The following is a 27,570-nucleotide window of genomic DNA, read 5'->3' as shown; positions in this document are numbered from 1 at the left end:
CGAGATTCAGGGCTGGGCCGATGATAGCACGAGTATTGTCGCCTCGGTGGGCCTAGATGCCTTTTATTCTTTATTTTTTATTTTTTATTTTTTCAAGAAAAGAGTTCTTTAGTGAGGAAGAGGGAGGGAGGGAGAAGAGGATGAGAGAAAGGAGGCGTCTCTGGTAGGAGGGAGGAGGGGGTGGGGGGGGATCGTACAGTGTGATGATGACATTTGGGAGAGAGATGATAGAGTTGCTATGCTGGTATTGATACCGACGACGACGTATACTAGTGGTGATATCAGACTAAGATCTCCTGATGATACGAGGACACGCGTTCTTTTCTTTGTATGTGTGCATCATGTATGGATATATATATATGCTTGTATGTGTGTATCATGTATGTATATATATATGCATGTATGTGTGCGTATGTATATGTGTGTATGTATATGTGTGTGCGAATCCGTGTGTGTGTCTCCTCGCTACGAGTACGAGTACAGTACGAGTACATACATGTACATGCCGATATCATCCCATCCCAATAAGGCAACTTTGGAGCGGACTCGACTTGGGGTACATACAGATTGTAATGCATACAGATTCTATACGTGCAAGGAGTGGAGGGAAAGACAAGGGTGGCTGTGTAAGGAGGCAAATGCGTCTAACTCGTACTCGTGCATGCAGCGAATAATACCGGATCCGCTGCCCACGGACGGACTTTAGACGCACTTACTAAGTTTACTATCTCGTATGCACGGAAGTTGAGGGACGGGCAGACCCGACCTCGATCATCACGGCTGTGAACCAATAAGCATCCTGCAGATTTAGGCAACGAATAGATACGCAGCAATAATACATGCAAGGATCTATACGTTGTATCATTGCCACGGTCAGCATTCCGCCTTTTCGGAAGGATCCGTTGATTATACGTGATGGCTTTGATTTACGTGTAGTGGTAGTAATCGTGATGGTGTTAGCAGCAGCAGCAGCAGTAGTAGTAGTAGTAGTAGTAATGTATTCCCTTGCACGTAGACGTGTCCTGGTATTGGTATTCCGGGAGAAGAGTGAATTCATAATGGCTTTTTCTTCTTCTTTTTGCTCTGGAAGGCTGTCTTGTCGTACAGTTGCGTGATACTAGTATATGTTTCCCAACCGCGCGAGTATGTAATGCGTCATGTTATTATACAATTGAAAAGAGAGAGAGAGGCGGAGAGACGGAGAGAGAAGCGTAAATGCAAGGAGGAAAGATAGCAAAAGAGGTATCCTAAGTAAACAGAAACGACAGTTTTCCGAACCAAATAGTCTACATGCAGCCCATTCATTCATGAGAGAAGAGGGAGAAGTAAAAACATAGAAATAACAGGAAGAAGAGAGGGAGAGAGGGAGAGAGGAGAGGGAGAGAGGGAGAGAGGGAGAGAGAGAAGAAAAGGTCAGTTGAGAAACTCATTCAAGGCTTGGATCCGTGTCTGAGCATCCTCCGAATCGTCATCGATGGCCTGCATAATCTGCATCATGCGTGCTGTGTATTCTTTGTCAGCATTCTTCCTTCTCGGACTCATCCCGTCTTGTTTGGTAGCTACGGAGGACAGAGGACACGGGTAGAGAAGGATGTGGGGGGAGAGGGGGGAGGGACTTACCGATATCAGCCCTTGCCCTGACAAACAAGGGATCCCTCGCCAGGAGATTGTCCGCGTCCCCATGTCTCGCTGCCTCCTCGCGCAGCACGTTGCCGATGCAGAGGGCCTCGAGGAAGGCCCGGTGCTTGAAGACCCACCAGACGCGGGCCTCGAACTCGAGCAGCGAGAAGAGCAGGAAGAAGGAGGTGATGGCGTCGTGGGCGGCCTCGAGCGTGGCCCTCGCGTTGGCCGGCACGTCCGGGCTCTCGGAGGCGTGGACGAGCATGAGGTTGTGGAAGTAGTTGCTGGTGAGGAACAGCGTCTGGCGGACGACGCGCTTGTTGGTGGCGGCCACGGCCGTCAGGCTCTCGGCGTCCCAGGATCGGAAGACGTCGGGGAAGGAGCGGTAGACGGCGCGGAAGTCGGCCACCAGCTTGGACTTGTGCCGCGCCGTGGCGTAGATGGGCAGGTCCAGCGACCGCGGGGAGCAGATGGTCTCCTGGACCAGGTTGGCCAGCGTCCACGAGGCCCGGATGTAGGCCGTGTCGGTCGGGTCGCTGCTCGCTATCGACGAGCCGTCGTCCAGGAGGTCCTCGACCGACACGTCCGTGTGCGTGGCCGACGGCGGCAGCGAGAGGAGCACCGTCAGGAACGTGTCCTGGAGCAGCACGGCCTGCCACACCTTGCGCCGCTGCTGCTTCTCGAACGGGCTCATGGTCGGCGTCACGATGTTGGGGTCCCGGTGGAGCCCCATCGCGTAGGCCTGCCGGATGAGCACCCCGGCGAACGCCCAGCCGTCCGACGCGTGGTTGTCGTTGATCAGGAAGTAGGTGATGAGCACCATGGCCTGTATCGACCGCAGCGACGTGTTGCTCAGGTACGAGAAGACCCGCAGAGACTGGTTGCTCGCCGAGGCGTAGAACTCGGCCCTCTGCTTCCTCTCCCGCGGTGCCGTCGTCGAGACGAACTGCGTCCCCAGCGCGAGCATGACGAAGATGAGGGCCACGAACGATGCATCCATCTTTTCCCCTCCCCCTCCTCCTCCTCCTCCTACTCCTCCTCCTACTCCTACTCCTCCGCTCCCGTCGCTCAGCGCGCCATCCCTCTTGCCGTCGCCGCCGCCGGCGCAGTGCATGTCCATCCGCCAAAACTGCTCGTAGTCGGCGTAGAAGGTCTGACGGTGTATCATGGGGTACACCGGGTCGACGCACTCAAAGTACCGGCCGATGAGCATGTCGGCATGGGCCTTGTCGGGCAGCACAGACACCACCTCCGGCAGCCCGCCCTCGCACGTCCAGTAGTTGGCGAACGGGTGCTCCGACCCGATGCCGAAGACGTTGCTCGCCTTGGACACCCAGTAGGGTACGTGGGAGAGCAGGCCGGTCGAGAGGGCCACGGCGCCGCGGGATAGGTGCTCCGACTCTGGACCCCGGTCGGCGACGTTGGGGGCCGGCGTGCTCTCGACTCCGGAACCTCCGGTCTTGGCCTTGGGAGGTTTCGTCATGCGGCGGCCGTTGGTCACGGTGCGAGAGGTCTCCCTGTTTTTTTCCCCTCGTCAGTCAGGTACATTTAGGTGGTAGCCATCCAAGGCTGGGGAACCTACTCGAGAAGGTTGGCGACGCGGGCATATTTGCACTCTGTCTGCCTCTTGATGCCTGTTTGCTTGTTAGTTTTTCTTCTCTGCCAAATAGTGTTTTTTTTTTTAAAAAAAAATGGAGATGAGAAGATGAGAAGGGCTGAGTGGCAGCTTACACGCGAGACAATGGGGCCTCCCCCGATCACATTTCGTCTTCCTGTCGACGCATTCCTGACACGACAGAGTAGGTTTGTTGCGCTTCTGCTTCTTCTTTGGTGGCGAGTCTGCATCGGTAGGCGTATAGTTGCCTCCCAGCAGCGGCGGAGAGGGATGAGTCTCATATGGCGACGGTGACTGCTGCTGCTGGTTCTGATGCTGCTGATGCTGCTGCTGCTGCTGCTGTTGTAGCTGCTGCTGCTGCTGGCGATGCTGCTGATGCTGCTGATGCTGCTGCAACAACGACGGCTGTGACTGCTGCTGCTGCTGCTGCTGGAGCTGTATCTGGACGGCCACGCCAGGACCTTGATGATAGCTCGACGAAGAGGGGAGCGGCAGTGGCGGAGGCGAGGGAACAGACGAAGGCACAGAGCTGGGACCGGACGAGGCCGAGCCAGGCGTGAGCGTCGTCGCGCGTCCTCCAGCACTGTAGGCGGCCAAGCTCATGGGATGGTGACGGTGATGATGATGACGATTGTGTTGCTGTTGCTGGTGCTGATGATGATGATGTGGCGGAGGAGGTGGCGGAGCCGTTGCGGTCAGCAACGGCGAAGGCATTGGCGGAGGTGGCCTGTGATGTTGGCGATGCAGATCCATCCAACCGGATATATTCTGCTACCCCAGATAATAGAATACTTGGAAGGGTAGGGAGATCAGGGTCCAACTTTTTTTTTCCCCCTCCTCTTTCTCAATTGTATCCGGCTGTTTTGGGGGCGATGGGGGAAAAAAAAAAAAAGCAAGTAAGAGAAAGATATCTCCGGTGGCGGCCAGAGTGGTTGTGTCCCCCGGGAATAACGTGGGTTGGGTTGTGAAATAGAGTAGCACACACGGGGACGACACGGAGACACCAAAAGAGGGAAGGGAAAAAAAACCGGAGCGTCCTCCTTTTGGAAATAACCAGGAGAAAAAGAAAGTAAGTGACGTATCGTTGTGGTGTGTGTGCCGTTGCTTCAGCCTTGTGAGAGGGGGGATGGAAATATGCTAAACCCGCTCCTTTTTCTGTTCTTTCCTGTCCTTGCCGTGTTCCTCTGCCGTGCTCTCTTCCCGAATATATGTGGGATGGGGCGGACGTTGGTCGGGGGGGGGAAAGGTCAAGGAAAAAAGCTGGGGACCGTTGAACGCTTGAAGCGGGAAGCGGGAACAAGAAGAAGGAAGAAAAAGGACTGCGGAGGGAAAGGAAGAGAAAAAAAGGAGGAAGAAGCAGAACGAGGCGCAGTCCCCAGACTACCCCTCAAGGTGTGATGATATAATAATCAAACTTAGAGAACCCAGGATTTGAGAAATGAGGAGAGTGTGGGAGAGGGAGGGATAGAGGAGAGGAGAGAGAGAGAGGGAGAGAGGGAGAGGGAGAGAGGGAGGGAGAGATAGAGAGAGGGAGAAGAGGAAGTGTAAACGTAGTGAGGAAGAATAGAGTGAGATGGGGAGACGGAGATTCGGAAAGGGAATGACGCCGGTTGAAGCTGTACAGGTAGCATGACCTGTACATACAAGTACTTTCTTCCCAAATGAAGCAAAAAAGAAGGAGGGAAAAAAAACGGAGTAAGACGACTGGAGAATACAGATACAAGTAGTAGTAGTAGTAGTCGTCGTAGTAATAGTAATAGTAATAGTAGTCGGAATAGTAGTAGGACGCACAGCTACTACTACCTACTACTACTACTACTACTACTACTATTACTACGTGTTACCTTAGTATCAGTACTCCCAAAGTCAACAAGTTGTGACCCCGTGTACGAGTAATTAACGTGGTTATGGATTATTTTTGGGGAATAATATATTATCTGTACGAGTATCCGTACTACACACTAACAATGGCAGGGATCTCTAAGATCGGTTTTTCCTTCCTTTTCTCGGCAGTCGCCCGTTGTCGGCACATGGCAAGGGGGGGGGTGTCCGGGTGGAAGGGTTGAGGGCCGGGAGTGCGGGCTGTTGAGGCAGGGCAAATGATGCAATTCGCCTTGTTTTCTTATTCCTCTCTGCTTTACTTCTTTCTCTTTCCTCTTCTGCTATTACTGCTGCTCGTAAAGGGAGTAGCAGTGTATCGTATATCTCTGACAGGCTGCAGTCCACGCATATACCACGCATTTACTACACATACACACACACACACACATACACAGGTATATAGATAGATAGATAGATATATACGTATATATACATATATAGACAGGCTGATTGGTGTAGCTGGTACCGGTCAGTACTCCGTACATGCACCTGTAGTATGTGTATACATGTACAACGTACATCCCACTTCTGAACAGGTATGCTGCTTCCACTTCCTAGCTGCTTTCCAAGACAGGTACGGACTGGATTGATCCGCGTCCTGGGTTCCATGTTACGGTTGTATGACATGTGCAGGCTAGCATTGATACATGATAGTATTTCCTGTATGTGTATGCTCGTACGCATGTGCGGGTGGTCCGTGGGTTTCCTCGAGCACTCCTGGTAATAAAACACCAATGGAAATCCGTCACGATCCTGGTACGAAAGGATACAGCAAATGTCAGTGAAGAATGAACTGCAGAGAGAAGAGAAGCATGGAAATAGAGTAGAAAGAGGCAGAATAAGAACCCTAGTCCTGGACGGGTACATGATGGACAGTCGTCCTCTCCTCTCTCTCTCTCTCTCTCTTTTTCTTTTTTTGGCGCGCGCACCCGGGGTCATCTAAGCCACCTCCCCGCGCGCGCCTCCTGTCAACTCCTTTTCTATGTCCTTGTAGGCACTACTCCGCAAGTTCCGGTTTGATTGGTACGATTAATATCGACTCCCTATTTTAATTTTTTTTCTTTCTTTTTTTTCGTTTTCTCGCTCTCGCTTTCGCTATCTGTTCCTCCCTGACATCGTTAGGAACAAATTGTTATGACATGTCGGAAAAACTCCCCAACAGTAGAGTCGACTATGCCAGCGATCAACTCTCCACGAGTATGTGAGTAGTATCAGTAGATTGCGGATACCTGGTGGTTGAAGCGAGCATGTGTAGTGGTGAATACCACGGTTGTTCTGCAGGGCGGCCTCCTCCGTTCAACCTACTTGTATGCGTAACGGGCGGCAACAAGAGAAAAGGAGGAGGCCGGGACTAAGGAAAGATAAAACAAAAAGAAGGAAGGAAAGAAAGAAAAAGAAAAAAAAAGGGGGGGGGGGGCCCTCTCCCCACTTGGATAATTTATGAAGCGTACCAGAGCAAGCATGTTCCGCAATAGCTAATACCCGTAGCCCGGACGCCCTGACCAGTACACTAAAGTACTCGTACTGGTACTAGTATTAGTATACGGTAGTACTACTCGTATATACAGAGTTGCAGAGTGTACCGTGAGCTCAAATGGCGGACTTGTATTGGAACCGAGTGCCGGTTCCGGTGGGATTTACGCGTATCATCAAGACTTGAAGACTACTACAACATTGGGTATGGAGAGGATGGAGAGGGGGAGGGCCTTGTTTCAAGGTCCAGAGTTGCGGATGATTCCATGGTAGCATTACGAGCATGACCGGGTAGCGTCGTTCGAACAAGAAAAGAGAAGAAGAAGGAGAGAGTCGTCAGTACATATCACTGCCCCATACGACAAGGTTGGAGGCTGCCGCCCTATGCACCGAAGTGACGGATTGCCGTCATATGCTCCACGGTACGAGTTATTACCTGTACAGATGAGAGAGAGAGACAGAGACGACAGGCCCCACGTACCCGTACATGTACCGTCGACGACCTGGGACCCCAGCAAGAATAATTCCTCTCTTTTGGCCTAGACCTTCGCGGGGGGGGGGGGGGAAGTGGTGTGTGTCCTTGCTTGTGGAGGGGACAAAGAGACGGACAGCGAGAGAGAGAGAGAGAGCGAGAGAGAGAGAGAGAGAGAGAGAGAGAGAGAGGGTGTCAAGGAAACCAAAATCCACTCTGTGGGGGTTCACACTAAACTGGACGCATACATTGCACTAATGCTGGAAACAGGAAAGAAAGTAGAGGGTATAAGCTAGCGCAGTCCGTCTCGGCGCGACTAGTGATGGTCATAGTTAGTATTGCTAGTTTCGTTCTGTTCCTTTCCAGATACATGTACGGAGTAGTGATATTAGCTACTGGTACTACTACGAAGTACTGGTCGGTCGAGGGATGGTGTGGGGGGGAGGATCCCCCTTTTTCAAGACTCGTACGTTTTCATTCGACAAGACCCCGGTAAGGATCCTCGCTGACCAGTTGGATGTTACGGAGCCAATGAGGGTGGTGCGCGCGTGTATGTATGTGTGTGCGTGTGTGTGTGTGTGTGCGTGCGTGCGTGTGTGTGTGTGTGCACGTGAGCATGTGTACTGACAACTCGTACTCGTACAGTACCTCTCTGTACGAGAGTATATGTGAAGGAGGAGACACGACGGGGTTAGGTAGGATATTAGTCGAGGCCATGTCATCCTTGTCACCCACATACTCTATCTTGCTCTTGTGCTATGGGAGCCTTTGCGGGTGGACGCGTGTGTCATGTCATGCAATCTGTAAATCAGCAGCAGCGCTGGCAGTAAACCGGCAGTAGGCAGACCTGGGAAATACTGGTAATAATAGTTGGCTAGTCCTAGACTCCTAGACGCACACGCACACACATACATACACGCACACACATGTGCAAGTATATATACGTATACGTATATACGTATATATACGAGTAGTGTCGATAGCTAGGATCAACACCATCAAATCCCAGGTTCAATGCTGTGAGCCGCAAGATCAAGGTCAACGGGTATCGCATAGCAACTGAAACCAGTGGTGTAGAACTGGTAAAACACGGATAGAACACTATATCTTACTCCTACGGCAATAGTCGACGTCACACCTGCAGGTGGGGGCCAAAACTGACCACCACCCACACTCCTCTCAGCCGGCATGCTACTACGGAGTACCTCTAGTATCCAATGTACTCCGTACTAATCTGTACTGCGAGTACAGTCTACAGTCTACATGTAGCTCCTAGGGCCCTAGGTACATGCAACGTGCAATTTACCCAAGGCCCCATGGGCCATGTCACTCCCAGTACGTTATTCCCAGGCATACCTTGCATGCACTATCGATTTGGGGGCGACTTTTTCATCTCTTTGGGGGCCAGAAACTGAAGGGAGAGGGGGGAGGGGGGGACAGACCTGGTGATTATCCCTATCCTTACTAAGCCAGTACTAGCGCATCACCTAGCAGTACAGGTTACTCGTACATTATTAGTGATATCAGTGGCTGCTCATACGAGTACATGTATATATGTATATGTAGGTAGCATGTTTTATCCTAATTCTTCTTTCGTCTCAGGTTCTGCTGACAGAAACAACAGCGGAAGATGGTGTACATTTGACGAGCAGAAAAGAAAGGAAAGATTTTTTTATTTTTTTTATTTTTTATTTTTTTAAAAAAAAAAGAGGGGAGGGAGAATATGGTACGAGTCAAGCACCATACAACAGGGAAATGAATCCACTCATCAGAGCTGCCCGAAGAACGAGACAAGTTTCGCGGCACTTTTCTAGCCTTACTATTCCCACCTCACCCACTACCACTACTGCCGCCGCTGTGGTTATTGCTCAAACCCCTACTGCTACTACCACTGCTACTGCTACTGCTACGACGACGACGACGACGACGACGACGACGACAACTACTACCACTTCTCCCATTACTTCCACAGCTCCCACTACTCCCGCCGCTCCCGCTGCTCCCGCCGCTCCCACTATTATCACTGCCGCTGCTGCTGCCGCTGCTCGTACAATAGCGACAGCCGCCCCTGTCGAGTCAGCCACATCTACCACTACGAGTAGTACGACCGACACGGCGACAGACGCCATGACGACCGATTCAGCCGCGCCTTGGCGCCACGATTTCCTATCCCACCTCGAGACCACGGATGAGCGGAGCTTTGTCCTCAGCACCCTGCATTACGACGTGGAACCGCAGCAGGCCACCACCGCTCGTACCGGTACGGGGGTTGATGCTACGAGTACAGGTACAGGTACAGGTACGGGTACGGGTACTGCCCATCCTGAGGCTGGTCCCGGTCCCGGTCCCCTCCCCGGGGGCAGTGCACCAACAGCAGCAGCAGCGGCGGCGGCGGCGGCGGCGGCATCGTCAACTGTAACCCCCCGCGCACGTACCGTCATATTTCGTGGCATGTGGGCGGGTCTACCCGTCAACTCGAAGAATCCCGCCTCTCTCAACCCCTCCGGCATCTACGAGACGGATCTCGCCACGATAACGACGGATATCCGCATGGAAAAGGTGTCGGAGTTGGGGGTGGGATCAGCGACAGGGGTAGCCAGTCATGGTGTTTCCCATCACCGTGCAGGGACTGCAGCAGGGACTGCAGCAGGACCAGGATCAGGGTCAGGACATGTCGGCAACAACAGCAGCAGCAGCAGTACCACCACCACCACCACCACCACCACCACCAGAACCACCAGATACGAGGCAGTATTCTGGATGCCCAAGGCCCAAACCCAGTGGCGTATGCGCGGCTGCCAAGTCTACATTGTAGGACGGGATATTGAGTCCGAGGACTGTGCGCCCACCAGAGAGGCTCTGAGTAGATATATGAGACGAGCGAATGCGAGCGCTGATCTAGGGGAAGAGACACGCGAAAATCAACAGCAGCAGCAGAAGCAGAAGCAGAAGCAGAAGCAACAGGAACAAGAATGGAGTTGGAATCGTGAGCTGACGGCGCATTTCGGAAATCTGAGCCCTTTGATGAGGGGAACATTTCGGAATCCCCCCCCTGGTACACGGTTGGTCAAAGCTGGAGCTAAAGCCGGAGCCGAAGCTGGAAGCGACGAGGACCGGACCAAGGAGGCAGCCGACCATGACGACGGCCTTGGCCTGGGTCAAGAGGTACACGACCTGGAGGACGAGGTGGCCAGACGCAACTTCTGCGTGTTGGTCCTGGTACCGGACGAGCTGGATCGCCTGGACCTCTCGAACCCCAAGAGGGCTAGGAGGTGGATATATTCCCGGCGTTCCGGAGGGGATACCACGGCCAGTGAGGGGGCGAGGACTGGTACGCTGTCAGACACGTGGGATGTTGTCGAGGTATGGCCTTAGGGGCCTTGGGGTGGGTTTAATTTTTTATTTTATTTTTTTTATGAAGACAAGATGAACATAGTTTGAAAATTCTACTCTTACAACAAATATTTAGAGAAAAAACCCTATTGAAAAAAAACAAGGAGTGTTAAAATAAAACGTGGAGACATTTGTTCGAATTCACCGAGTAAAAAAGCATCAGGTAACCAAGGTGAAATTCACACGCGCCAGTGAGAACGAGCTAAGCGGTGGGATGGAACAGGAAAACTCCATAGTGGAACCGAGCCCATTATACCATTCCCCTTCCCCCCTCCCCCCCCCCCCCTTTTTTTTTTTTACTCCATGGTCTCTCCATGGGACCATCTCCATGACCATCTCAGTTCTCCATAGACTACATCCCAGTAATACAATAAGACTATTAGCAGTCTGACAGAAATGGATACAAGACCCCCCCCCTCCTCCCGGGAACCATAAATTAAAGATGCAAGCTACGAGTACATGGCATATGCATCAAGATGGATGGCTCGGTATTACTCCTAACATGTACTTTTTTTTTTTCAAAATAAAATAAAATAAAAATCTCCGTAGTGTCAGGGAAAAAAGAAGGGGGGAGGGGAGAAGAAAGTTGATTTCGGCACTCGCGGTGTACATTGGTCCGTAACAATACATTGCCGAAGGAGATCACTTGACAATGCCAGGGTAGAGAAGGATGCAACTGCAACTCTGGTCAGGTTCCGGACCCCCGTCTCCCATGACAGGATAATATATACACACACAACCAACCACTCGCACTTCGTAATAATACAGGTTAATTACAAGTACAGATTACAGATTGTATTACATGGTAGACCCGCAACGCTGATACAATAGTACTGGGTAGATCTACGGGGACCGGAACTCGCCCACCCCCCCCCCCCTCCCCCCAAAACCCCGGGCAATCTTGGAAGTTGTTGGAAGTTGTCATCAAAACCCTATATTATGCACTACGTTACGCCCGTACGAGAGCCTAGAGGCGACGGGGGGGGTACGGTATACGGTAGTATTCCTTTCAACGAATACGACGTTCTCGCCAGCGAGTACGGAGTGCGGATAGGGTATTACCTTTCTTCTATTATAGATGTTATCACAGGTACACTATCATCAATCAATAATAATAAAAACCACCTGACCAATGTACTCACCCGTACGGGGAGGGGGGGGGACAGGTACATGCGAGTATGAGTATAGAATTATATATTATATCTGCAACTCCAGCCCTGCCCAGCCCAGCCCAGCCCAGCATGCCCCCCCCCACCACGCACTCGTCCGGGATGTGGTGGGCTATTAATATTCTTCCTTCCTCTGCGCCTCGTCATAAGGACTGCTCTGCTCTGTTCCCGCAGTACGGATTAGTAGTCATAATAATGCTGGGCGCACGCCTTGATAACACAGTCGGCAACATTATACATATACAGAACTACGGGTGCGAGGTACATATGGAGTCACGGAGGGAAGTAGTAAAACGGTACTAGTATGTATTCGTTTTCTGACACGTACGAAAGTCTTGACTTGTATGGAGCAATACTACCCAGTATAGATTTCAACAAGCTACAACGTGATGGGTTCACGTCGGCAGGGGGGAGGGGGAGGAGGTCGTACGGGGTATTACTGCGCAGACCCGGCCGAGTTGGTTGAACGGCGGAGTCTCTGCACAGAGTGAGAGAAGAGAGGGAGGTGTTGAACGGCGTCCTCGTATGGAGCCTTTGCATAGAGTGAGAGGTGCCTTGATTGGATGGCGATCTTGTATGGAGTCCCTACAGAGAGAGGCAGAACAGAGAGAGACAGAACAGAGAGAGGGGGGGAGGGGGGGGGGGACCTCTTGAACGGCAACCTCGTATGGAGGAGTCTCTGCACAGAGAGAGAGATGCCTCGATTAAACGGCATCCTCGTACAAGAGTCCTTGACTTAGGCTGATACAGTCTCCATCACATCATGACGACGACGACGACGACGACGACGACGACGACAGTTCGCGGGGACGGGAGGGGACGGGAAGGGAACGGACGAGAACGATAAAGACAGATACCCTCTCTTGCCCGATGTGTTGATATCGTGTACGGTCCGGACATGGGCGGTCCGGACATGGTCAGCTTATAAACAGAGACGGTGAATGCTAGCACGTAACGGTTGAGGGCGAGGGGGAGATGCGGGAGCAGTGGTAATACTACCGTACGAGTAACTGTAGCAGTATCGACCATCATTAGAGAGATCTGGGTTCCCGCCGAGATGACGTCGGGTATCTATTCGTATGCGTCTTGTCATCTCCTGTCGTTCTCGTCCCCTATGCATGTTTACATCTGCCTTACGGTAGTACGCATATGTCTGGATCGAAGGTGAGCCATGTTTCGGATGAAACCTAGCATATTCGTGGACCAGCGGGCATCAAAGGTTGGAGAGGAAGAGACGAACACCTGTAGGAGAGAGAGAGATTTCACGTTGAAGGAATGGGGGAAGAAGAATCGAAACAGATCAGTATAGGGTAGTTGGGAATAGCAGTGCTCCAACTTGTCTCAAAAGGAAAGGAAAGGAAGGAATTTTTTTTTTTTAAAAAAAAAAATCACGACGGACTGAAGTGTCAGTTCCAGACGGATAGAGGATGACTTGCATGACTCTAATATTACGACATTGTCAGTCTCGATCAAAGAAGCGAGCCTTGCGAGGTGTGTGGCATGTGTGGCATCTGTTTGTCGTAGGATTGTCTATCTGTACAGATCACTCGTAGTACAGATTAGACTCGGCGGCAATCAGTGATGCTGATTTGGGAAGAACTGGGATATAAGAGGGGGGGGGGGACCAGGGTCTTGTGAAATGTAAAGAAGGAGAAGAAGAAAGCGAAGGAGAGAAACAGGGGAAAAAAAGAAGAAAGAGAAAGAAGGAAAAGTCAGAAGTCCATGTCCATGTCTATATCTTATGTCGCGGTATACCTGTACACTGCAGTCCGGCAGTTGTTACTGTGCACTGTACGGCACTCTCTCAGACTGACAATCTTGACGACGAGGATAATTACGGTATCATCTCACGGCGTACTCCAATTATAACCAGTAATATCTGCCCTAAACCTCTTCTCTGCGTCGGCGGCAAACACAGCGCACGCGCAGGAGGGAGAGACGGGAAGAGAGAGGGTTTGCGTGGTCTCTATGCGAGTGATGGCCGTGCACATGAGACTGCATACGTACATGTATGTATAGGTGGTAATCGTCAATGCACATGATGGGACACTTGTCTTGTCAGGTATGGCCGAGGCTTTCTTTTCTTTTCTTCTTCTTTCCTTTGTTTTGTTCTTTCTTTTTTCCCTCTCGTCACTTTTGGCTCTTGTCCGTGTCTCTGGTCAGAGGATCGACACAACGGGGGACTGACGTTGCCTGGTTGAAGAGTGTTTTGCTGAAGAGTTTCGTACAGAGAGTCTACAGTAGTCGATATTACTCGTAGGATCGAGATCGTACTGGTTGAAGAAATATAGATGGGATTATTCCTTGTCATGATGTTACCCGAATGATTATTACTGCATATCATATGTTACTAGAACTGCACAGGTGCAGAAACCCTAGGTTTATGGTTGCATATCCGCCTTTCCCCCCACTGTCCGATTTGTATGCGTGTTGTGTGTGTAGGGACCACAAAAAAAAGAGGAAAGAAGAAGAAAAAAAGCACACCAGTTGAACATGATGAATCCAGTAAAGAACAGATAGAGAGAGGTAGAGAGATGTAGATAGAGTTAAGGATGATGATGATGATGGCTGGCAACAAGGAAAGCAATGATAATCAAACAAGCCACCACTGCCGCGTATCAAGTTGATCGAACCTCATCCATGTGCTGAATCTGATCTCAAGACGGTTCCGAGACCCGCCTACGGTTCGACTCTGGATGGTCTATATGTACTCGTATATGCACATGTCATACAAGTACAGAGAGAATGAGCAAAGCAGTTGTTGCCGACCTGCGTGCGAAGGGGGGGGGAGAAATACCGTTGATTCAATGACCGATTGATGATGTTTCGTCTCTCTCTCTCTCTCTCTCTCCCTCTTCTCCCTCTTTTTCTTGCTGCCCCGTGCGTCTTCGATATTACCCCTCACCTTGGAAATGTTATTATGCTGTCCACGTGCTTCATCGTGCGTACATGTACATATATATCTTTACACAACACACACTTGTATGTGCAATTCGGAAATATCTGTGTGTGTTTTTTATGTGTGTGTGTGTGTGTCTGCGTGTCATGAACACGCTCATAGTAGGGCTTGGATGGCCCTCCTCTCTCATTCCCCGATGTCTTCTCTCTCTCTTCTCTTTAGGAAGGAAGAGAAGAGAAGGAGAGGAAGAAGAGAGGAGGAGGAAGTGAAGAAGGAAGGAGAAGGTGGAGGCGAAGAAGGAGCAGAAGAAGGAGAAGAAGGAGAAGAAGAGGGTTCCCGTCCCCGCTCTCGGCCGTGGAAACAGCGTTGGCACCAAGGCACCAAGACGCAAGGTTACCAAGGCTTTCCCCACTCGGCTCGCCTCCCCGGTGGACCCACCCTTTCTCTCTCTCTCTTATGTCATTCTTTGTCTGGCCAGTCATGAGAGAGGTCTAGGACTTGAAGTCTCAGCATCATGGTTCTCGAGCCTCTTGTAGGGTTTCTTTCTTTTCTTCTTCTTCTCTCTTATATATGTCTCGTCTCCTATCCTCCTACACGGGTAGAATAGACGTACGATGCTACGAAATGGAAGCCGTGGTAGGATGCATGTCGTAGACGTCAAGTCATGTGTCTCGGGGCGCACGGTTCACCGTGAATGGGAGGGAGAGCTCTGCTGAAGAATGAGTCAGGAGTATTACGAGCTGGAGAGTCTCATTGGGGAAAATGGACAGGAAACGAGAAATAAGTATCTACCAATACGAGTAGAGGAGAAATCAGACCATCCGTACAGAGACAGAGAGGGGCGGGGCCTGAGGAGAGAGGTGTAGAGGAAGACGACGACTCATCTCGGCCAAATGACTGTCAATCGCCGAACAGAGAGTCCAATCTAGCAACAATCAACAGGCCCAACTGCATCTCCGGGCACGGATGATGATATTACGACGTGCATGGCCGGTAATATCATCCTTCTCCATAATCTGCAGCTTCTTATTGCGCCTACTATCTCGATCGACTCTCACAGCCCACAGTCGTAGCAGCTACGAATATGGCTACATGCAAAGAGTATGCAATGTACCCTACCAATCCGTACCGGCGCTGCTACCTTTTCTATCTATTTATCTGTTTATCTGTTTCTTTTATATATATATGTATATATATATATATATATATATATCACTCAACACTCAACACTCAAAGACTCAAGCCGCACCCACAGATTATGAGTGATACCGTAATCTATACAGAGAGAGAGAGAGAGAGAGAGAGAGAAAGAGAGAGTGTGTGTGTGCATGCATGTACATGTATCGTCCTCGTACACCTCGCGATTTTCGCCTGGCCCGTCCCGCTCTCTAACCCTCCTAAACCCCCTCACTCCTCACTTCGTTCCGTGCCAAAACCGGCTCTTGGCCCGATCCAAACAATCCAATCCGGTGTCAATGTGCTGTTGATTCCCTCTTTTTCTCCCTTGTATGTTCTAGTCCTCATCCTCTTTCTTTCTTCTACACTCTTCTTCTCTTGATTTCCTCCTTTTTTCCCCCCTTCTTTGGCAGCCCCCCCAACCTCCCTATAAAAAAAAAAGACGTTCTCCCTCGGCAATTCAATTGGAAAGAAACAAGGCTCCCCCCCCAATTTATCTGAACATAACCGATACAAGTAATCGTACTATTACCATCACACTCTACGAGTATTACCTATTATTACCAAGTACCTCATCATTCTCCCTTCTATTTTTATTTCCATCTAAAAAGTTCATGACCTGGAGATAACGTGGAAACCCTGTCGCCTCCTCCATATCTCGCGCTACCTTCCCGTTCCTCCAGTTCTTTTTTTTTTTTTCTTCTTGACCACCCCGCCATCCATTGAATTCACCCAAAACGGCCCCCTGCGTCCGTTTTACACGTGCAACAGCCGACCGTTTTTTTTTCTTCACATTTTCTTTTTTCTTTTTTCCCCCCTAATCTCTCTTCCCTTTTCTTCCCCCTCCCCCCGTCACCCCCGTCTCCGTCTACATCACACAACTCACGCTCACACCAACCAACCGACCGTTACATTAACATTCAGAGCCCTCTCTCGTGTGCGCGTATACACGTTTTTCCCCTCCCGTGTGTGACTGACATTCTCAATCGGCCACCTTGTCCATATCACCGACCGCTCCGACCCGTCTTATAGCCTGCCCGACCTATATTAGCGCCTAATTGTCTCTACTTTCCCTCTTCTACTCCCGCTCTTACTCCCGCTCTTCCTCCCACACATATCGTTCATCATCTAACGACCACCGATTCTATCATACACACACACACACACACACTTGGTGGCCTGAATCCTTCACTCCTATTACCGAGTGCGCAAAATCTCTGCAAAGTGTTTTGAACACACACACACACACACACACACATATATATATATATAAACACCGCAGAACATCAAGGTCAGCAATACGCTGTTGGGTGTCATCTAGCACACCCGACGCGCCTTGCTGTGACCTTCCGGAAATCTTCCAACACGGCTTTCCCCAGAGAGACAGATGGCCGCCAGTTGGCCATGGACGCCCTCAATAACATGACGGGCAACGTGCCCAGCTGGTTGACTCGACTCGACGAGCTGAGTGGCCAGGTTCAAAAGCGTCAGGCCGAGCTGGCATCCATCGCCGCGGCCGAGCAGTCGTCGTCCTCGACACCGGCAACCGACACCAAGTCCCTGAGGAATAAGGGATCGACCGAATCCCTCAAGCCAAAGGACGACGGTCCCGCCAACATCCCCGCACCGCCTCCCGACGTCGTTGCCAAGCCCACACCCGAACCCGAAGCAGCAGAAGTAGCAGACTCGAGACCAACACAATCAACAGCAACGACAACAACAAAGAAAACCACAGCAGCAGCAGCAGCAGCAGCAGCAGCGACGACGACTCCCCAAGATGGTCAGCAGCAGCAGCAGCAGAAGCCGTCGACACCGCCGGCAGGGTCCGGACCCGGCACCCTCCCATCGTCTCATAGGCCGCAGCGCGACGCCACAGCAGCCGCAAACTCGCGCGCCAAGGCTCAGATCAGAAAGAAGGTCAAGACGACATCGATCATGTCCGTGGAAAACCCGACGCCCACGTACCGCACGCGCAGCATGATCATGGTGTACTACGACAGTTATGTCCAGGGCTTCTTCGACGAGCTGGTACGCTTCGTCTCGTCGAGCAGGAACATGCTCCGCAAGGCCAAGATGGCCGCCAAGGTGGCCCACATCAGGAAGATGGCGTCGGCCGAGGGTGACGGTGACGACGGCCTGGAGCCCCTCCCCTCCCTACGTTACATGAGCGCGCGCCGCATGGGCGCCGGCGTCGGCGGATCCCCCGGCATCCCCGGCTCCGCCGGCCTCGGCGACGGCAAGCCGGACGTCTACGACAAGCTCGACAAGGGTCTGGAGCACGTGCAGGCCACGTGCGAGCACGGCGCCCACCAGTTCCTCCGCGACGCAGACTGCGACGAGGAGATCAAGAAGATCAAGGAGCGCCTGCGCGAGGTGCTCGACATGGCCGTCGCCGAGACGGAGCGCATCCATTCCGAGGAGTCGGAGCGCACCAGCGAGGTGGCCGCGGACGACGTCACCGTCGCCGCCAAGCAGCGCACCCAGCGCCCCGTCAGCATCCGCCGCGAGCTGTCAAAGGACAGTGGCGCCGTCGCTGCCGGCGGGAAGCCCACACGCTCCATCAACTCCGAGAGCTCGTACATAGAACCGGCCGTCAACGCCATCGAAGCAGACAGCGGGGACGAGGCCATCGATATCGATGCCGTCATGCCAAAGTTGAACTACAGGTCTACGAGGGGTTTAAGGGTCACCAGGCCGCAGTGAGAAGTGAAGGACAACCAATATATATATATATATATAAAAGGAGGAAAAAGTTAGGGGGGGGGTAAGACCTCTCTTTCTATACATATCTGATAATCTCTCTCTCTTTCATTTCAATCTTTGCACCTCTGCTACCAAGTTTGCATGAGCATCAGGGATGGAGTTATTACTGTTTATTTTTTATTTCATGTTTCTTTCTTCTTTTCCTTTTCCCATTCCTTCTTTCTTTGGGGGGGAGGCTTTTCCTGACGTGATGGAGAAAAGGGGGGGAGGGAAATGAGCTCGGGAGCCTTTCCTTTACATATATACATGAGAGTATATGTAACTGTATTGAAACATGACTCATGAATGATGAAATTGGATTTTTTTTCTTCTTCTCCTTACCCCACTCCTCCCCCCCCCCCCCCCCCCCCCCCCCCCCCCCCTTCCTCTCTCTCTCATTTTCTGGGGGGGTTTTTTTTTTCCCTGTCCAAAACCAGGACCAGAGTGATGTGTGCTTGTGAGTGTAGCGAGGAGACGGACGGGACAACATGGTGATGAAGAGTATATTAGGAGGGTTATGGATAGATGCGAATTGCTGGGCGCTTATTGAATATCTTTTTATAATACTCGACATTCATAGATATACATGGTGTTAGTAGTTAGTAGTAGCAATGTATCAGGGTAGTAGTGACGAGCGAAGCAAAAATAGCGAACATGTACATATCAAGATAAAGTGTAATATGTACTCAATCATCATATTGCATCAGTGAGCAGTGAGCGAGCGAAGCGAAGAGAGCTCTTCGCAGGAAGCCCCCGGCAGGGTAATAAAAATCAGAGAGAGAGAGAGAGAGAGAGAGAGAGAGAGAGAGAGAGAGAGAGAGAAGAGGGCAAAGAAAAGAATCAAAGGATTCGACAAGTTTACAAATGCAGGTAATACAGGGCAAATGCGTGAATCATCTGATTGCCGTAGGGTTGGTTGGTGGCTGACTACAGAATAGAGCGGCCGGGAGAGGGAATGACGTCCTCACAGGTCCAGCCTTGTGCCACGAGCCACTGCCGCCCACCTTCCAAACATACCACCACCACCGCCATCGACCGCGTGACGACGACGGCACCCAGCACCCAACTCCAGACCTCGTCCCTCATCACGCAAGCTACCTGCCTCGAAAAGAACTGCTTGGCACCCCAACATGATCATGACTGGTAGAGCTACGCCGTCCGGCCCATAGCTCTCTCCAGCTCTCTCTATCTAACCGAGCTAACGGCGGACACACGCACCCACCACCACCACCACCACCACCACCATGGGTCAAGGCTTCTCCCTAGCCACGCCGTCGGCCGGCTCGGCCAGCATCGACATCCCCCAGCTGGGTGACGTCCAGTATGAGAAGAGCATAGGCAATGCCCGCTTCATGAAGAGCATTCGCGGGCGCACGCATCACGGCGCAGTGCTGGTCAAGGTGCTCGTTAAGCCGTACACCGAGGTTCGGTTGGACGAGTACAAGAGGGAAATCATAAGTATGTTCCCCCCCCCACTGGCCCCTGGGGTCTGATGATGGAAATACGGATAGCTTACCTCTGGCCGAAACAGACCAACGCAAGGTCCTTGCCGACGTACCTAACGCACTCGCCTTTCAGCGTGTCATCGAGACCGAGACGAACGGATACCTGGTCCGACAGCTCCTCTACAGCTCCCTGTACGACCGGCTCAGCACGCGACCCTTCCTCGAGGACATTGAGAAGAAGTGGCTTGCCTTCCAGCTGCTGTGCGCTCTGCGCGACTGCCACGCCCGCGACGTCTACCACGGCGACATCAAGGCGCAGAACGTCGTCGTCACCTCGTGGAACTGGCTGTACCTGACAGATTTCTCCTCCGCCTTCAAGCCCGTCATGCTGCCCGACGACAACCCGGGTGACTTCTCGTACTTCTTCGATACGTCTGGTCGGCGGACGTGCTACATCGCCCCCGAGCGCTTCTACGATGCCTCTGCTGCTGCTGCGGCCCAGAACCAGGACCAGAAGCCCCGCATGACGTGGGCCATGGACATCTTCAGCGCCGGGTGCGTCATCGCCCAGATGTTCCTCGAGTCCGAGATCTTTAGTCTGGCGCAGCTGTACAAGTACCGTCGCGGCGAGTACGACCCCGTCATCACCCACCTCAGCCTCATCCCGGATAAGGACGTGCGTGACATGATTGCCCACATGATACAGCTCGACCCGGAGAAGCGCTACTCGGCAGACCAGTACCTGACCTTCTGGAAGGACAAGGTCTTTCCCGGCTACTTTTACAGCTTCCTGCACCAGTACATGGAGCTCATTACTGACCCGTCGTCGGGTAACAGCGCCATGTCCACCGCCACCAAGAACCTGGGCGAGTCGGACGACAGGGTAGACCGCGTCTTCTACGACTTTGATAAGATCTCGTACTTTCTGGGGCACCACCAGCCCGGGGCCGAGGAGGAGAGGCTCGCTACCGTCCCCGCACAGCATTCGCGCCTCTCGCTGAACCACTTCCCCGTCAGATCTAGCATACCCAACCACGAGCATCTCGCCTCGGCAGACCTCGCTCCGCCAGAGGACGACGGGACGCTCATATTCCTCACACTCATCGTATCGTCCATGCGGGCCACGGCGCGCGTGTCGTCGCGCCTCCGAGCCTGCGACATCCTGCTCGCCTTTGGCGAGAGACTTACGGACGAAGCCAAGCTCGATAGGGTGCTACCGTATCTGGTGGCGCTGCTGCACAAGGACGAGACGGATATGGTCATGATATCCGCCATCAGGGCCATCACGCAGCTCCTTCACCTGGTCAAGCTCGTCACGCCCATCAACTCGCACGTCCTCGTTGAGTACGTGCTGCCGCGCATGGAGATCGCTCTGGGGACGAAGGCGCGCCCCGCGAGCTCGCTGGTGCGCGCCACGTACGCCTCGTGCCTGGGCAGCCTGGCCATGACGGCGCAGCGCTTCCTGGAGATGGCGTCGAGCCTCCGGGCTGACGGGGCTATGCCCGTGACCGACCCCGAGGTGGAGCAGGGCGGCAGCGGCGAGACCAGCTTCGAGAGCGTCTTCGACAACGCCGGGAGGCAGCTCTCCGAGGTGCTGGAGAGCCACACCAAGCAGCTGGTCGAGGACTCGGACGTGCACGTGCGGCGGGCGTTCCTGGCCTCGGTGCCCGAGCTGTGCATGTTCTTCCAGGAGCAGTCCAATGACATCCTGCTCACTCACCTCATCACCTACCTCAACGACCGCGACTGGACGCTCAAGTGCGCCTTCCTCGACACCATTGTCGGCATCGCCGCCTTCATCGGCAGCGTCAGCCTAGAGGAGTTCATGCTACCCCTCATGGTCCAGGCCCTCACCGACACGGAGGAGTCGGTTGTCCAGTCAGCCCTGCACTCGCTCGCCCAGCTGGCCGGCCTGGGACTGCTCTCGAGACCGAGGGTGTGGGAGCTCGTCGACCTTGTAGGCCGCTTCACGGTCCACCCTAACATCTGGATCCGCGAGGCGGCAGCGGAGTTCATCGCCATGTCGGCCCGGTTCCTCGAACCGGTAGACGTCCGATGCATCCTCGCGCCCCTGGTGGCTCCCTATCTCAAGTTTGGCACCTTGCACGACCTCTCGGACGAGCTCGTCCTCCTCGACTCCCTCAAGAGGCCTCTCCCGCGCGCAGTGTTCGATCAAGCCGTCAACTGGGCCGCCAAGGCGGACCGCGGTGTCTTCTGGAAGTCGCTTAGCGGCCAGGTGCGCTCTCTGTCCTTTGGATCCTCCTCCTCGGGCGCTGCTCGGTCGTCCAAGGACCTGACCGACGCCTCCATGTCCAAGGTCGCCCGCAACGACGAGGACGAGCAGTGGCTCGCCAAGCTGAGGAATCTAGGTCTCAAGCAGGAGGATGAGCTCAAGCTGCTGGCCCTCAGGGAATTCATCTGGTACCTCAGCAAGATGAGAGCGCGTGACGCTGCCTCGACCTCGTCGGATGCCGGCGATGGGGCCCCCTCCCCGACGGGCCTCATCTCCCTCAAGGACATCGGAGTCGCCCCCCTGACCGTCTTCTTCAACGACCAGCCGGCGCTGAACCCCGACATGGAGCCTGACCTGGACCCCAGCGGGCCGTACACCATTGCTGACGCGCTCCTCGATGCGTCCATGACGATTGATGACGATTCCGTCAGCAGGAGGAAGCGTGCTGCCGCCAACCTGCACAAGAACCGTGTCCAGAGCGTGGGCCCGCGCGCGGCTGCCGCTGGCCGTCGCGTCCTGTCGCCACCGGCAGCTGAGAGGGCTAGCTCCATGGATTCCACCGTCCGCAGGGCGCATGGTGGTCCCCGGGCCCACGGCAGCAGCAACAGCGTCGACGGCTCGAACAACACCGCCTCGAGGTCAACCGTACGCCACACCTCGAGCGTGCTGAGCCTTCTCGACCGCAAGGACAGCAACAAATCCATACCGGAGACGGGAACTACCGACGCGAACGCATTCGGGGAGGTCGACGGGTTTCCCATTGCGCAGCCGGAGCGCGGGAAAGTTGGCGGCGGAGCAGCAGCAACAGAAGCAGACGCTCCGACCGCCACGGCCCCGGCGCAGAAGCCGTACAAGCACACGTACGAGGGGACAGATCCGAATATCCACAAGATGCTGGACAATATGTACCTGGAGAACTTCCCACGTGACGTCAAGGACTTTGGACCGTTTGTACAGCCCATATCACGGATCAAGGCTAGCACCATAGCCGGCAACAGCCAAGGCAGACATCAGCCGCAGCAGAACCAGCAAGGCCGCTACTGGAAACCCGAGGGTAGGCTTGTGGCAACGTTTGGAGAGCACAAGGGGCCAGTCAGCAGGGTGCTCCCGTCGCCGGATCACGTCTTCTTCATCACGGGCGGGCACGACGGCACGGTGAAAGTATGGGACTCGGCACGTCTGGAGAGGAACATTGCGCACCGGGCGCGGCAGACACACCGGCATGCCGAGGGCACGCGGGTGACGGCTCTGTGCTTCATCGAGAACTCGCACTGCTTCGTCAGCTGCGCCAGCGACGGCAGCGTGCACGCGGTCAAGGTCGAGACGACGACGTCGCCGGCGGGTAGCGGCGGGGTGACGCGGTATGGCAAGCTACGCATAGTACGCGAATACCAGCTCCCGCCCGGCGAGACGGCCGTGTGGTGCGAGCATTTCCGGCACGAGTCGAGCTCGGTGCTGCTGCTGGCGACGGACCGGTCGCGCATCCTGGGCATCGACCTCCGGCTCATGAAGCTCCTGTATGTGCTGGAGAACCCGGTCCACCACGGGACACCGACGTGCCTGTGCGTCGACAGGAAGCGCCACTGGCTGTGCGTGGGCACGTCGCACGGGGTCGTCGACCTGTGGGACCTGCGCTTCAAGATGCGACTGCGCGCGTGGGGCGTCCGCGGCAGAGGAGCCATCTACCGCATCTGCATCCACCCCACGAAGGGGAGGGGCAAGTGGGTCTGCGTGTCCGGAGGCACGGGCCAAGGCGAAGTGACAGTGTGGGATCTGGAGAAGACGACCTGTCGCGAAGTATACCGCATAGGCGGCGGCGGCGGCGGCGGCGGCGGCGGCAAGGATATCAAGGACAGCACCAGCGGCGTCGGCCCCAAGTCGTACGAGCCGTGGGAGGTGGACGACGACAGACCAGAGGGCATGCTCGCACGGTTTGCGACCAACCTCGAAACAGGCGAGACTTCGGGGGCAGACGGCGGGGTTCGAGCGATGGTCGTCGGCACGGGCGCACTGTCGGCAGAGGGGGATCCGTCGTCGACGCTCAAGGACATACGGACAGCATGCTTCATAACGGCCGGGTCAGACAAGAGGCTGCGGTTCTGGGACATTTCCCGACCGGAGAATTCGTGCGTCTACAGCGGTCTGGACCCGGAGGACACGAAGCCCACGTACTCGGTAGTCAACCCCACGGCCGGGTTGACGGTGACGACGGAGAAGAGGTTCAAGTCTCTCGTCCCCTCCGCCCCTCACCCTCCTCCTCCTCCTTCTTCTTCCTCTCCCGCCTCTCCTTCGCCTCCTCCTTCAGAATCAGGAGGGAATCGCAAGGGTAGCGGTAAGGCCGGCGGGACGAACGGTCAGGGCAGCAGCGGGAGACCGCCTAGGTCGACGGTCATATCGGGCCAGCAGGGGCACCTGATGAGGTCACATCTGGACTGCGTGCTTGACGTGGCACTGCTAGAGTATCCGTTTTCCATGACGGTTTCGGTGGACAGGTCAGGAATTGTGTTTGTTTTTCAGTGATCTGAATTTTGTTGTTGTTGTTCTGTGGTTCTTCTTCTTCTTCTTCTCTTTATTCATTTCGTCGTAGTAGAGTGTAGCATTGTTAAGCTGACATATATCAATGGGATCATTTCAAAAGACGATGTTACAACTCCTGGCAGGGAAGGGTCGGCAGAGGCAGACACAGAATAGAAGATGACTTTTTTCTTTTTTAAAAAAAAAAGAAAAAGAGAAAGAAAACAGAAAGAAAGAGTACAACGTGGTTTACAAGTAGTGCGAGCGTAGCGCGAGGAGGACTCGCGGTAAGGTCGCCGGAGAGACAATTACACAATATAAGACGGAAGGGGGACATAAGGTGTGGCGTACAATATGTGGCGGTAGTACCCCACATTAAATTCCTTGAGCAATGTTTCGTTCAGCCTCGCTGCGACCAAAGGAAGCACCACCGCCAACGACGAACCACGACAACAACAACAACAACGACTCGACTTGACCCGACGGAGGACCACGGCATTTCTCTGGCAGTATATAAGACGAGAGGCACGTGAAAAAAAAGAGAGGTGAACGAAAGGAAAACAACAGGAATAGAAAAGAAGGGAAGTGAGGACGGTACACGACACGACACAGCCCAAGGCAAACAAAGGAAAGAAAAAAGAAACAAAAAAAAGATGAGGCTCACCCCAGAGCTCATCCGGGACTCGCTCTCGTACCTCAACACTCTCAAGGAGCGAGAACTCGATCTACGAGGTGCGTCTTACATTTGTTTAACTGGGAAGAGCAGATTTCTACACTCGAGTGAATGAGAGCAAATGGTTGATCCAACAACGTTATTTTGTATCATCTGGTGCTGCGGGGGAATACAGGTCATCGAATCCCCGCCATTGAGAATCTGGGTGTCGCTGGGGTGAGTACACTGTCCTTGACACGAAGAAGAGGAAAGGAGAGAATGAAGGATAAGAAAGGAGAGGATGAAGGAGATGATGAAAGGAGGAATAAGAAAACTGATCATTCCACGGACAGCCCCACGATGCCATCGACTTGACAGACAACGACATCCAGGTCCTAGGTAACCTGCCCCTCTCGCCGCGCATCACGACGCTCCTCCTGGCGCGCAACCACGTGTCCGCCATCCAGCCCTCCCTGGCAAACTCGGTGCCCAGCCTGACGAACCTGGCCCTTTCGTCCAACAATATCGCTGAGCTGGCGGACCTGGATCCGCTGGGGAAGCTGGGGAGGTTGACGCACCTCGTTCTCGAGGACAATCCCGTCACAAAGAAGGAGGTCAGTTCCCCCTCTTGTCAGATGGACTCTGTCGGATCGATCAATAGAAGAATTGGGGGGGGGGGCAGGCTGTGCTGACAAAAGGAAACAAACATAGAACTACCGCTATTGGGTCATCTGGAAATGCCCTTCGGTGCGATTCCTCGATTACAGCAAGGTCAAGGAGGCGGAGAGGAAGAGAGGAGAAGAACTGTTTGGAACGGCTGAAGAGCCCACGGCCCTGGCCACAGAGGTAAGGAGGATCTTGCACAATTACATGCTGCTGTAACGATGTCTGGCTAAACGCGGCAACACAGATCATGAACAAGAAGTCCAAGGGCGCATCCGTCACGACCAACGGATCGTCAGCACAGGCCCCGTCCAAGCTGTCGAGGATAAAGCTCACCGACTCGGAGAAGAAGAAGCTGCAGGAGAGGATCAGGAACGCCACCAGCCTGCAGGAGATCATCGCGCTGGAGAAGGAGCTCAACGAGGGGAGGCTGCCGACTGGTATCCACGGGGATAGCGAGGATGTTGCCATGCAGGAATAGATGGTTCATTTTTATATCCATGATTTCGGGATTCGTTTCCCCTTCACTTTCAACTTAACAGCATGATGCGCCGAAAGCATTCAGGGATAGGAAAGATGAATGATGAAAATACGGCGGAGGAACGATGTTTTTGAATAAAAGTCATGTATTACACTATGCGCCATTGCATGCTGCCATGCAGTACCTCGGTTACTTTGACGAGACTTGCTCCCGAGGGAACATGGGAGTAAATGTAGTTGATATTGCCCACACGATCCCTCTAATCTGTCATGTCGACGTCGCGGTCGTGACTCGATGACCGCTGCGCCTGCCTCATCTCCAACTCCAGCTGGGAACTCGGATCCTCCTCTGACGCAGCCACAGCGCCTACACCAGCCAGCTCCGGCCCAGGCGGCGCTCTCCTCGACAAGGATGGGGACAGGAGCAGGCGGTGGGAGGACGAGTTGCCGTTGACGGCAGAGGCACTGCCGTTGGTCATGGGGGTCAGAGTCGTCTGGTGCTTGCCGTCGGCCGTCTTGCCCTTGCCCTTGCCGCTGCTCTTGGTCCGCGGCTGCTGGGGCCCGGAGGGCACGCCGCCCTTGACCTGCTTGTAGGGGACCGTCTTGGGGACTATGTCTTCCAGGAATTCGAGGTTATCTTGGCGGGCGACGGCGTTGGCTACGTACGTGTGAGTCGAGTATGTCATAGCAAGGTAAGGGTGTGTGTGTATTATATATATATATATATACATATATATATATACATATATATATAGCAAGAGATACAGAGACAGAGACAGACAGACAGAGAGAAAGAGAGAGAGAGAGATGGTAGGAGAGAAACGTACCGACGTCCTTATATTGGATGTTACGTCGGGGCTTGGGGTCGACCTTGGCCTGTGTGTGTGATTCCTCGGCGAGGTGCTGGATGAAGAGTTCCTAAACCCGCGGCTTGTCAGAATGGTATACGGTTGGGTATGCTGGGTAGCCGGAAGACGTACAGCTGCTAGGGTCAGGACAAAGGCTGCATTGTTGGAGCAGATGGCTATGTCCTCGTCCTGGGCGACAATCTTTTTGATTCTAGAGACTGGGACGTGTCAGACGTATATACATCCAAATACATTGACAGACGGGTAAGTAGGCGGGGGGGGGGGGGGGGGGGGG

At 53.6% G+C, this 27,570-nt stretch overlaps 6 protein-coding genes across 6 annotated transcripts; 4 read left to right on the top strand and 2 right to left on the bottom strand.

Moving 5' to 3' along the window:
- Positions 1–1,413: 1,413 nt before the first annotated feature.
- Positions 1,414–3,694, bottom strand: GMORB2_4080 (Fungal trans; the record flags this gene model as incomplete). Its single annotated transcript, XM_035466056.1, has 4 exons — positions 1,414–1,502; positions 1,621–3,137; positions 3,203–3,254; positions 3,352–3,694. Coding segments are annotated over 4 exons (2,001 nt in total), but the record flags the coding sequence as incomplete, so codon positions are not given.
- A 5,494-nt stretch (positions 3,695–9,188) lies between these two features.
- GMORB2_4079 (uncharacterized protein) lies at positions 9,189–10,436 on the top strand (the record flags this gene model as incomplete). Its single annotated transcript, XM_035466055.1, has 3 exons — positions 9,189–9,287; positions 9,543–9,620; positions 9,843–10,436. The coding sequence occupies 3 exons, from the start codon at positions 9,189–9,191 to the stop codon at positions 10,434–10,436; spliced, it is 771 nt and encodes a 256-aa protein (XP_035323892.1).
- A 6,666-nt stretch (positions 10,437–17,102) lies between these two features.
- Positions 17,103–18,401, top strand: GMORB2_4078 (uncharacterized protein; the record flags this gene model as incomplete). The annotated part of the gene is made up of 1 exon (XM_035466054.1): positions 17,103–18,401. The coding sequence occupies one exon, from the start codon at positions 17,103–17,105 to the stop codon at positions 18,399–18,401; it is 1,299 nt and encodes a 432-aa protein (XP_035323891.1).
- A 1,283-nt stretch (positions 18,402–19,684) lies between these two features.
- Positions 19,685–24,638, top strand: GMORB2_4077 (phosphoinositide-3-kinase, regulatory subunit 4; the record flags this gene model as incomplete). The annotated part of the gene is made up of 2 exons (XM_035466053.1): positions 19,685–19,898; positions 19,972–24,638. 2 exons carry the CDS (start codon positions 19,685–19,687, stop codon positions 24,636–24,638), a joined length of 4,881 nt encoding a protein of 1,626 aa, XP_035323890.1.
- Positions 24,639–25,285: 647 nt separating this feature from the next.
- GMORB2_4076 (U2 small nuclear ribonucleoprotein A') lies at positions 25,286–26,428 on the top strand (the record flags this gene model as incomplete). Its single annotated transcript, XM_035466052.1, has 5 exons — positions 25,286–25,364; positions 25,481–25,521; positions 25,638–25,898; positions 25,996–26,130; positions 26,195–26,428. The coding sequence occupies 5 exons, from the start codon at positions 25,286–25,288 to the stop codon at positions 26,426–26,428; spliced, it is 750 nt and encodes a 249-aa protein (XP_035323889.1).
- Positions 26,429–26,687: 259 nt separating this feature from the next.
- Positions 26,688–27,491, bottom strand: GMORB2_4075 (DNA polymerase epsilon subunit 4; the record flags this gene model as incomplete). Its single annotated transcript, XM_035466051.1, has 3 exons — positions 26,688–27,085; positions 27,255–27,345; positions 27,408–27,491. Coding segments are annotated over 3 exons (573 nt in total), but the record flags the coding sequence as incomplete, so codon positions are not given.
- Between the last annotated feature and the right edge of the window lie 79 nt (positions 27,492–27,570).

The sequence above is a fragment of the Geosmithia morbida genome (genome assembly GCF_012550715.1).
Source record: "Geosmithia morbida isolate 1262 chromosome Unknown scaffold_2, whole genome shotgun sequence".
NCBI classification, from domain to species: domain Eukaryota; kingdom Fungi; phylum Ascomycota; class Sordariomycetes; order Hypocreales; family Bionectriaceae; genus Geosmithia; species Geosmithia morbida.
The sequence above is the reverse complement of the archived record's forward strand: the minus strand, read 5'-3'. Positions and strand labels throughout refer to the sequence as shown.